Source organism: Chiloscyllium punctatum, chromosome 33, assembly GCF_047496795.1.
Source record: "Chiloscyllium punctatum isolate Juve2018m chromosome 33, sChiPun1.3, whole genome shotgun sequence".
NCBI lineage: Eukaryota > Metazoa > Chordata > Chondrichthyes > Orectolobiformes > Hemiscylliidae > Chiloscyllium > Chiloscyllium punctatum.
The window spans coordinates 30838645-30850838 of record NC_092771.1 but is presented as its reverse complement, the minus strand read 5'-3'; the positions used below and the strand labels follow the sequence as shown (position 1 = coordinate 30850838).

The window sequence follows — 12194 nt, the reverse complement described above, 5'->3', positions numbered from 1 at the left end:
TGAAGGTTTGTGAAGGTTTGTGAAGGTTTGTGAAGGTTTGTGAAGGTTTGTGAAGGTTTGTGAAGGTTTGTGAAGGTTTGTGAGGGTTTGTGAGGGTTTGTGAGGGTTTGTGAGGGTTTGTGAGGGTTTGTGAAGGTTTGTGAAGGTTTGTGAAGGGTTGTGAAGGTTTGTGAAGGTTTGTGAAGGGTTGTGAAGGGTTGTGAAGGGTTGTGAAGGGTTGTGAAGGGTTGTGAAGGGTTGTGAAGGGTTGTGAAGGGTTGTGAAGGGTTGTGAAGGGTTGTGAAGGGTTGTGAAGGGTTGTGAAGGGTTGTGAAGGGTTGTGAAGGGTTGTGAAGGGTTGTGAAGGGTTGTGAAGGGTTGTGAAGGGTTGTGAAGGGTTGTGAAGGGTTGTGAAGGGTTGTGAAGGGTTGTAGCTCAGGTTGAGGTTTAGGTTGTAGGTTTGCTCGCTGAGCTGTAGGTTTGATATCCAGACATTTCATTACCTGGCTAGGTAACATCATCAGTGGCGACCTCCAAGGGAAGCGAAGCTGTTGTCTCCTGCTTTCTATTTATATGTTTGTCCTGCATGGGGTTCCTGGGGTGTGTGGTGATGTCTTTTGTGGAAACGACATCACCACAAACCCCAGGAACCCCATCCAGAAGAAAGATATAAATAGAAAGCAGGAGACAATAGCTTCGCTTCATTTGGAGGTCACCACTGATGATGTTACCTAGCCAGGTAATGAAATGTCTGGATATCAAATCTACAGCTCAGTGAGCAAAGCTATACCCTAGGTCAGTAGACTGAATGGCAATTTGTACCAAATACTCGGTACCAAGTTCGAGCCAGCAGAACACTAGTCCTTTTTTCATTATTTTATTGAGAATGAGATCCTCCATCTCAACGCTAGCTCAATCTCAGTCATCATTGGCTGGTCCTGGTATCGAGGATGTTGTTTATTCAGAGTAGGAAGGCTTCTGGCATGGATCATCGTGTGACTGAACAGATCAGTTCTTGACCTGCATACGATTGGGCACATGGGACAGGGCAGCAAGACAAAGTCATGTTTAATATATTCAAGGCATTTACTAAATTTTTCTTGGCCTAGGATATTTAAGCTCAACCTCTATTATACCCAGTCCACGAGGTTGGGGTGGTGCAGGTGGGAGTGTTAAAGATTACTCTGTCGTTGATTTCCCTGCCTGATCAGGAGGGGAGCGAGACAGACAGTGGAGGAAGGGGAAGAGATGATAGACAGAAGAGAAAACAAGAGACAGGAAAACAGCAGAGAAGGAAACGGAGGGGCCAGAGGAAGGCCAAGGGGTGAGTGAGAGAGAAAGAGAGGCCAGATGGAGACAGGTACAGAGCAAAGAAAGAGGCCAATTTTTAAAATGTCAGTCTGTCAACAAAGTCCGTCCGTTTCACTGAGAAAGCTTCTTACTGGGAATGATGTCAGCACCCTGAGCATAAATCAATTTTTGGTCATCTGAACCCTCCTCATTTAGGCTGGAAAAGTTCTTTCCAAATACAAAAATATAGAGATAAGCTCAGCTAATTATTAAATACCCTGGCCTTTATTTAAACCCTCCTCAGACTCCATTAATTTGAATTTTTTTGAACTGACAAAATACAGGAAGCAATTTCATTAACAGTGTTAAGAGGAGCAGAACATTGATTACTACGTGTGACACGCAAGTACATATCGGCAGGTCTGACTACCTGCATTTATGAAAATGTAATTTATTTTAACTGAGCTGCTGTGATTAATGAACACCTATAAACAGCATAGCTGTTTATACTTGTATGTCCTTGGTCTCTATCTGTAATAAAGAAGGGATATTGTTCCAATTGGTCTCCCATAAACTACAAAACTTGCATTTCTACCAGAGAGTCTATCGGTCAACCCCCAGTGATTTAGTCAGTTAATCTCCTTCTCACATTAAGCCCTGGAAAAGCAAATATCAGGATTGATTCCTCAAATGGTTTCAAAAGGCAAAATTTATTTGGTACCCAGGCCGGCAGACAGTAATTCTTGAATATTCCAGGAGAATATCCAATTGTTAACGTAATGGACTCACCATTCAAAAAGTACTTTACTGACTCTAAAAAACTTCAGAGTATCCTCATGAATGGTGCTTTATAAAAGCAAGTTCTTTCCTTATCTTAGATGTTGTTACATGCTGAAAAAACTGTTGACTTGTTATAGCTACAGTTAGAAAGTCATGAAAGGTAATGATTAATACCCTATTCCTGGTGTATTCATGGGTGTACATGCCAGTGGATGCATAGAAGACAGTCTCAAAGTGGTTTTGACTCATGCCCAAGGACTAAAAGTGTCCCCACTGGCAATCATAAATCACAAGTGATGTTTGAAAACTAGACACACTCTAAAATGTACTAACAGAACAGGATTTAACTTAGTCAAATTTACTGTGTGGGGGATAGATACATCAGAGAAACCCTCAACTTTCTGCGACCATTGGAAATAGAGTGTAGTATGACAGAGGTTAAAGATGCCTTCCATTAATTTTACTGTTCCAGCACTTGATATGCTGATAACAAAATTCACCTTTCCACTGTTTGAACTCCTGTGTTTTGTATGAGCTAATGGGCCTGATTTTAATTCTGCGCCAGTGGAAGTGTGTTGAGCACATCTCAGTTAGGCACAGAGGAGAATTTGATGAACATGCTTAATGTTGTGCCATAACATAATTCAGTAATTTCTCAATCTCATTCCCAAGTTTGTGTCAAAAGAAAGCAGTCAATAAACTATGCTAATTTAGCTTAGTCCTGTCCTGGCACCATCCATATCTCAAAACCTAGGAAACATCAGGTACCTGTCCAATTACCCGAGGCCTCACTTGTGCTTTGAGGGCAAGGAAAAATGACTTTTCGTGGAAGTCAACATGACCTCTACTGAATGTATTTTCCAGCTCAGCAGGGTTTATAATGAATTATTACGTGATGTAAAAAGGCATCAAATTGCTTGTCTGAGGTCTGTGACATACTCTCAATTCCAATTGGAGCTGTATTATTTTTGCTGAGCTGGCAGTAGGAATTCTCTTCTTCATGGGCTGATAATTCAAGAGGTCAACCACGGGTTGAACTTGGATACTTGATCAGTAAGAAACGCAGCAACAACTAAAAGCAGCCAGCTATAGCAATTTGGGTTTGTAATCCTAAATACATAGAGGGTATTTCACCTCAAATATAATATATAATTCACCTCAGATATAATCACCATCCTCATCCATCCATCACTAGCCATTCACAGATAAAAGTCACATCATTGAAAGGATAATTCTCATTTTTCAGTCCCACAACACTCAGATCAAATTCTTCCATAAAACAACACAAATAGATATAAGTAGAACTAAAAGATTGTGGAACACTGACATTGTTTTAATCATTTGATAAACTCACCATTCTCTATGAGAGCTAATACGAAAGGACGAATGCACTGGAAAATAACTCCAACAGTGTATCACTGATTTTCTAACTCACAAATTGGAGGGTAACCTCTTGGCTAGGAGAGTGGAACTGCTGAATTTACTGTTCCATCTCTTCTGTTAATAATTGTTCTTTGTTTAAGTGTGCTTCATTCAACTTGATTAAAATTTGATGCTGAAAAGCAGTCAAAAATTAAACTTGTTCTGATTTTATTTTGTTGAAAACCAATTGTATAAACAGGTTAACACAAATAGTTCTCAATTTAGATGACTGAGTACTTGAATTTTGCCCTACTCAGAATTTAAATAAAGTAGAAGTAAAATACAAATATAAAATGAAAACAGGAAGTGTTGGAGGAACTCAGCAGGTCTGGTAGCATCTATAGAGAGAGAAACCGAGCTAACATTCAGTCCGGTATTGCTCTCCTTCATTCCGAAATATTGTTATGCTTGTACATTATATATTACAGACAAATACAATATTACATACCAGACTCATTCCAAAATTTATTATAATATTATATATTGGGTTTGAAATATTAGCTCTGTTTCTCCCTCCACAAATACTGTCGACCTTCTGAGTTTCTCCAGCAATTTGTTTTTGTCTCAGATCTCCAGCATCCTGAGTACTTTGGTTTAACTGGAATACATTTGCCTCAAACTGTTATCTTTCTCTAAGATGGTCTGGATTCCATGTCCTAACATCATGTATGAACCTGGTGTCATCAGTCTTCCTCTAGTTAACTTTAACGACTTGACTCTGATGCGGTTAGGCTGGTGATAAGTTCTCCATTACATGTACTATTTAACAGATCCTTCAGGGTTTCGTTCAGATCTTTGTTGAAGACAGAAGCAAAGTTTCCATCCAGGTATCCTTCACTGATGTGTTCAGTCTGAAAAGAGGCGATTACTTCCTGGACCCATTTCAATTCAGCAGAGATCTCTTGACTCAGAGATTCAAAATGAGATTTTAGTTCATCATATTTTGTACTGACTGTATTCAGCACATTATTCACACCTTTTATTTCATCCTGGAGTTGCTTCTTCTTGGATTCAGCTTTACGATACTCGTATCTGATCTGGGAAAGATCATGCCGGACATTTTCATTTTCTTCCTTGTACCAGGATTCCTTTTCATTATAAATTGAAATTAATGCATCAATGTCTTCCTGAAGAGAATCATGTGATGATGTAAGCCCACTGAAGGTCATCTCCATCATAGAGAGGTCCTCCACCACTTTGGCAAATCTTTCAAAGTTCACGTAGGTGTTGTTGGGTGGCATGCTCGAGTGGGATTTGATGGTGTATTCTTTCAGACGCTTGGTCTTCAGCTGCCTGCGATGCTGTGTCTTGTTCTCCTTATTTCTCTGTTCTTCTTTCTTTTGGTGAGACTTCAGTGGGTCAGACAGAAGGGTTTTAGGTTATTGGTAATTAAAATACACATGATTTTGTTGCACAGATGTAGCACTAATCTAGATGATGGTAAGTAGCTCCAAGTCCAATTTCAGCACTCCTCACATCAAGGCAGTTAGTGGCACTCCATACAAATGCTTCCATGTTAAAGATTATGCAGTGAGTCACACAATAACATTTCAAACAGCACTCATTACTTACCATAACATGCAAACTGATGGGGTTAGTTTCATGTTCAATACAGATAGAGATTTGGAATTCTAGATGGCTTCCAGACTACAGATGAATTAAATGAATCAGTATACTCAATGAGTATACTATGACTGAAATAAACACAAGAATTGCAAATACCAGACCTTATCCAATGCTCCATGATTTATAATGTGATAGATTTGCTGCAGATACAAACTTGGAATTCAATGCCAAATATAAAACAGTATTTGAAACAGTTCCCCATCCCATAACATTGCATGAAAGGCATTAAATAAAATAGCTTGAGAAAAAAAGGAAAACAAATCTGAAAAGGTCAAGTTTAAATGGCATCGGGGAACCAATATTTTATGTCACTGTTGGGATGTAAAGATGAAGATCACTGCAATTACTTCAGTGCATGCAAGTTAATGTGCAGGCTGTCAATTCACAACATCACATAGCTGTCAACAGGAAATGCAATTTAATTTGACATGAATGTTAACACTCACCATTATCCATGGGTGTGAAAGAGCATCTTTTATGCTTAGCCTTTTCCTGAATAAAATGAAACAGCATTAGAAATGGACATATGTAAAATTGTATTTTATTATTAATTCTGATAAAAAGTCAGCAAAATACAAAATAAATTTGTCTATAACTGTATGAAAGTAATGGTATGGTTAGTTTAGAATGAAGCTTATCAGCCACAAACAGAAAGATGAGGCGAGAAGTGGCATGCTGGGAAAAAAGAAATATTTTTGAATTCTCAGACCTTTCCAAAATTTGAACAATTATTTGGTGCTAATTGCATTTTGGAATCTTTCAAAACTCTAATTTCTTTCAAAAACAGCTTTTAAATTGGAGTTAGTATATAGATTAATCCCAACTGCCTTTGCAGACATCTGGATAAGGTCTTGGTAATTTAGGATGGTGTGAAGAACAACATTTATTTTACAATCTCTAATCCTTGAAATTATCTCATTCAATTAACACAATTAATGCCATGTCTCTGAACAGCAATGGATCAATAAAATCCTTTTCTTAAAAACTTTATATTAACTGAATTTATTTTAGATAGGATAGAACACTGTATTTTAGTGACATTCCCATGAGGTAGTCTAGCTTCTTGAACAGAAAAAAAATCAAAGATCAAAGTCTGACACTCGGCTAATCCTTTACACTTTCCTCACCCATAACAAATGGTTCTCTCTCTTCCAGTGCTGTGCCTTAAATCCCCTACAAACCACTTGCCCTCACATTAAATTTATGTTTCTGGTCTTAAAGGCATCTGACATGCGATAAGATTCTCACAATCTATTCTGTCTATGCCTCTCATAACTTTGTACACCTCAATCAGATCCCCCTCAGCCTCCTCTGCTCCAGGGAAAACAAATCCAGCCTTATCCAGTCTGTCCTCATAACTGAGCCTTTTCATCCCACGCAACATCCTAGTGAATCTCCTCTGACTCTGTTCCAGTGCAAGCATGTTCTTCTGATAGTGTGGCAACCACAATTGCATATTTGTGACCTAACCAAAGCTCTATAAAGTTGCAATTAGATTTCTTTGCTCCTATATTCTACAACCTGGCTAATGAAGGCAAGCCTTCTTCACTACCTGTGCTGACACTTTCAAGGATCTATGGACTTGGACACCAAGGTCCCTTTGCTCCTCAGTACTCCCAAGGGACCTACCATCCATTGTGTATCTCCTTCCCTTATTAGACTTCCAAAATACATCCCCTCACACTTATCAGAATTAAATTCTGTCATTGCACTGCCCAAATTACCAGTTGATTAATATCAGCCTGTAGCTTCAGACCATTCTCCTCATTATCAACAACACCACCAATTTTTGTGTCATCTGAAGATTTATTAATTATACCTCTTGATTCACACTCAAATCTATAACGTACATAACCAGCAGCAAAAGACAGACATTCAAGGGACAGGCACAAGTCTTTGGGACAGACAATTTACGGATTTATTATATCAACTGCAATGCTGTATTCCATGTAGTGACTTGACATCGGCACTTTGGTGAATAGGAGAAAGTGAGGACTGCAGATGCTGGAGATCAGAGCTGAAAATGTGTTGCTGGAAAAGCGCAGCAGGTCAGACAGCATCCAAGGAACAGGAGAATCGACGTTTTGGGCATCAGCCCTTCTTCAGGAATTCCTGCTGCGCTTTTCCAGCAACACATTTTCAACATTGGTGAATAGGCCAGCAATCAAAGAAACATATACAACTGTGCTTCAGTACTACATAATCTAGACCCACCCAAGCTGTGTGAATCAATTTTCATAAGCATTGTGAAATATATGGAAGTTAATTTGGCAGTTATGCAGCTAACTTAGTGGAGTAATGCATGTATAGGATCACGTTACAGATGCGCAATAGCTGGACTCTGGTAATGGATAATGGTAGCCCACTATGATAAATCACGTGATGGATGAGCTAATGCTAAAGACAATGATAGTGTAATGTGATAGGTTAAGTGTAAGCAGTAGACCAGTGTGGCAGAAGATGATTAGTTTAGAAAGACAAAGCAAGCTGGTATGATTGGTTCTGTTAATTCACAGATAAACGCGGGAACTAGAAACAGATAAACTGCAGAGGATCCAAGAGGGGGGTAGGCAGAGAGGAGAGATATTTTCTGACTGCCACAGCTTGTATTTGCAAATAAAATTTTAACTTCATGAAGGATTTTCTGTATCGCCTGGTAATTTTCTCATGGTATAGGGTGATCTTTCCACAACAGCATCTGAGCACAGTATTTCACGTCAGTTTCAATGATGCAGTTTCAATGTTCCTATGGGAACATTGAAAGGCAATGAAAAGCAACAGACATGTCTTGACCTATCAGAATCAACCTGGATATCACGTCTCCTCAAAGGCATCACCAAAATAAACTACCTCAATAGTAAAATGTAAGAGCTTGCTATGCCCAAAATATTCATCACATTTCCTATAACAGTGACTGTATTTCCTAAGTGCTTCATTGGACAAGATCTTTCCTGTGCTTGTGTTGAACACACTCTGAAGGATGGAGCTTAGTGCATGATGTGAAGCAATATTATTAAATTATTAAACAGAACACATTGCTAAGAATTTCTCACAGGTTCAATAAGTCAGGCATTTTTATTATCTTTTAATCATTTGTGGATTGTGGACATCACTGGCTGGGCTAGTATTTATTGTTCAAACCTAGTTGTCCTTGAGTAAATGATGGCAAACTGCTTTCTTGAACTGCTGCAATCCATTTGGTGTAGGGACCCCAACAGTGTTGTTCAGGATTTCCAAGATTTTGACCCAGTGACACTGAAGGAACAGCAATATATTTTCAAGCATGATTTGGAGATGAACTTGCAGATGGTGGTATCTCCCTGTTCTTGCTGCCTTTGTCCTTCTAAATGGAAGTGGTCGTGGGCTTGGAAGGTGTTGTTGAAGGAGCCTTGGTGAGTTAATGCAGTGGATCTTATAGGTGGTGTATACTGCTGCCACTATGCATCGGTGGGAGAGGGAGTAAACGTTGTAGGTGATGAATCGGATGCCAATCAAGCTGTTTTTCCCTGGGTGGTGACACATTCCCTCGGTGTTGTTTTAGAATATGGACATACCTTAGAAAGTCAGGAAGTAAATTACTTGCTGCTGAATTCCTTGTCATTGATCAGCTCTTATCACCACTTTATTTATATTGACCAGTTTAGTTTCTGGTCAATAGTAAACCCTCTGATGTTGATTGTGGGGATTTAGTGATGGTGATGTTAATGAACATCGAGGGGTGATGGCTAGATTCTCACTTGTTGGAGATAGTCACCTCCTGCCACTTGTGTGGGCAAAAGGTTCTTACCACTTGTCAACTTAAATCTACTTGGCTTCAAATTAGTACATTATCTGAGGAACTGCAAGTATGAACATTGGTGATTGCACAATGAACATTTCCACTCCTTACCTGGTATATGACAGAGGGAAGGTAATCGATGAAGCAGCTGAAAATGGTGGCCTAGGGCACTACCCTGAGGAGCTCTAGAGGTGTCCTGCAGCTAAAATGTCTGACTTCCAGCAATCACAACCATCTTCTAAAGTGTCAAGTATGACTCTAGCCAGTAAAGAGATTCCCCCCAATTCCCATTGACTCCAGTTTTACTCAGGCTCCTTGATGTCACAGTCAGTCAAACGCTGCCACAACATCAAGGACAGTCACTCTCACCTCACAGCACTTCTTGAGTTCAACTCTTTTGTCCATGCTTGAACCAAGGTGGAACTGATCAACTCTGGCAGAACCTAAACTGGGTGTTCATGAGCAGGTTATTGCAAAGCAAGTGCTGCTTGATAGCACCATTGAGGACTCCTTCAACACATGACTGATGATCAGGAGTAGACTGATGGACAACCTCCCCTTTGCATATGGAGACTAACTGAACAAAGTTGCACCGTAACCTGTTCTTTACTTAAAAATAGCACTAATGTTTTACACCAAATTGTTCAGAATTCTGAACACAAAACTCATTTCTGCATATTTTGGCTTTCCCAGCTAATAATTTCTGTGTTCCTGACCTTGTGGAGTGGCCATATTACACCTGGACTAAATGATTTTATCAACAGACACTAATTACAAAAGATCCTGCATCTTGTCAATCCTATTCTCTTAACATTCACTACCAATTGATCCAAGTATAATTCCTCACCTAGTATCTTTCACCAGAAGCTTTTTAATGAAGTCCTTAGCCAATTCACTGGTGTGGCTGAAAAATTCTTCATCAAAGTCATAATTCATTGCAGAGATGTTGGCAAGGGTTTCTTGTTTCGTGTCACCAAGGAAAGGGGAAGCACCACTTAACCTGCTCGATAGGTGACAAATCAGATTCACGGGTTAAAAACCAGAAAGGTGATGTTCACCTCAAACTGCTAACAATGTCAGTATTTGTAAATAATTTGTGACATACTCACAGTATGTAGGTAATGACTCCTATGCTCCTACAAAAATAAAATGTCAAACTGAGGCTGCACAATATTTAAAGCACCATAAACAAAAATTCCTTTAACATGCCAGAAATATATCTAACATTAACAACAACTTACATTTATATAGCACTTTTAAAGTTGTGGAATATTTAACAGTTCTTCAGAGGATCATTAGAAGACAAAATATGATACCAAGACACATTAGAAAGTAAAGATCAAGTGACCAAAAGCTTGGGCGAAGGGATAATTCCAACTTACAGGATGCTTTAAAGAAGGGAAGTGAGGCAGTGTGGTGGCGAGACAAAGGGAGGAAATTGCAGAGCTCAGGGTCTTGGTGATAGAGATATGTCTCCACCAACAAAGGGAGTGATTAAAATCAGGGATGCCCCAGAAGGCAGAGTTAGATGAGCAGACAGCTTGGATCATTAATGTGACATAAAATATAGAAACAGCAACAGGCCATTTTGCCCCTCGGACCTGCTCCATCATTCAATAAGATCGCAGCTGATCTGGTTATGGCCTCAACTCTAATTTCCAGACAGTCTTCCATGACCTCGACATTCAATCTCTCGAACTGAGCCTTGAATATATTCAATGGCCGAGCTTCCAGTCAAGGAGATTACAGAGATAGCAATGTCTAAAATTACAGATTCAATAGTTTCCTTCTTTCCTCAGCAGAAGAATCACTGCATAGATAAAGATTATAACCTCTCAGCAATATGAAGATTTAATTTTAATGTAATAAGGTCAGTAACTGTGGCCTTTGATTACATTAGAAAAAAAAGAAAATTGTTTACAGTGCCCCATTTAAACACTGACTAAATTCAAGCCCATCACTTTGATCCTGAAATTGGCAATGACAGTAAAGATTTGAATATTTCAGCTACTCAGGCAACCAAGCTGGTGCTATTATTATCACATTACTATCAGTGATTTGCACTGAGGCCTCACAGCACCAGGGACCCAGGTTTGATTCCATCTTTGGGTGACTGTCTATGTGGAGTTTGCACATTCTCGTCATGTCTGCATGGATTTCCTTCCACCATCCAGAGTTATGCAGTCTAGGTGAACTGGCTGTGGGAAATGTACAGGGGTAGGATAGGGGTTTGTGTCTGGGTGGGATGGTGTTCGGACAGTTGGTGCAGACTTGATGGGCTGAATGGCCTGTTTCCACACTGTGGGGATTCTACAATATTAACTTAGTAAAACTATCAAAATTGGTGAAAATTTATTTTAGGTATAATGTTATAAACAACAGTTTTATCAAATATGAGAAGCTCATGTGTTAACTTCACCCTAAAAGTTCTCTGGCCCATTTAAACCACGAGAGAAAAGATGGAAAGGTAGTTTGAAAGCCTAACCAGCGTGGGCTGGAAATGACATTAAGTTTCACTCACTTCCCACAGAATTGTCCATGCATTTTGTTGACTTACCACATATCTGCAGGAAGCCCAAGGGGCTCATAATTCACAATTTCTGGAGCTAGAACATATACAAAATAAAGAAAGATTAGTAATATGAAATCTATTTCATAAATTCCATCAGATACACACTAATTTTAAATGTATGTTCCTACAAGATTAGATCAACACCACTGTTTGTGAATAGTTCCTCCAATATCTTTGCTGAAGTTTTGTGGGGTGCACTAGTTCAGAATGGGAAGTGGGAACCATAGAAATGGGTGAACATGGTCAAAAGTAAATAGGGAGCCTGCTAAATTTGAGCCTGTATTGGTCATAACTTGCATTCAGATTAAGAAAATAAGCAGAGATATTACAACAGTTAAATATTTTAAAAAAACACATTCAAATCTAATTAAATAAAATAAGAGAATGGAGGGTCAGGTGATATGTTGTTTCTGTATGATATGGGAAATAGTGGACCCTTCTCTGTTTCCCAGTGACCATGTCTGTAGTAAATGTTGGTTGCTGGAAAATCTCCAGCTTAGAATCTGACCTGGAATCTGAGTTTCAAACATTGCAATGCATCAGGGAGGGAAAGAGTTACCTGGACACTTTGTTTCAAGAGATAGTCACACCCCTTAGACTAACTAACTTAAGTTCGGCCTGTGGTCAGGGACAGGAGGGTGTGGCTGAGAGTGAGGCAGATAGAGAGAGGTAGAGTTACAGGAGCCTTAGCCCCTGTCCTTGTCCAACAAGTTCCAGCATGGACAGAAGTGGGGACTGCAGGTTGAA

General features: G+C 39.4%; 1 protein-coding gene across 3 annotated transcripts in view; it reads right to left on the bottom strand.

Annotated features, from left to right (window-relative positions):
- dapk2b (death-associated protein kinase 2b) overlaps positions 1 to 12194 on the bottom strand; it is a 155036-nt gene that overhangs the window by 27282 nt on the left and 115560 nt on the right. For 2 of the 3 annotated variants that reach the window (XM_072553302.1, XM_072553303.1), the window contains exons 6-10: positions 11433 to 11481; positions 9985 to 10011; positions 9723 to 9875; positions 5544 to 5589; positions 3619 to 4820 (exon numbers count right to left, since the gene is read on the bottom strand). In XM_072553302.1, coding sequence (XP_072409403.1) covers positions 4176 to 4820; positions 5544 to 5589; positions 9723 to 9875; positions 9985 to 10011; positions 11433 to 11481 — 920 coding nt within the window. In that variant the 3' untranslated portion in view covers positions 3619 to 4175. Of the gene's footprint in view, positions 1 to 3618; positions 4821 to 5543; positions 5590 to 9722; positions 9876 to 9984; positions 10012 to 11432; positions 11482 to 12194 lie in introns of those variants that run through there. The other variant, XM_072553305.1, reaches the window with a different exon arrangement.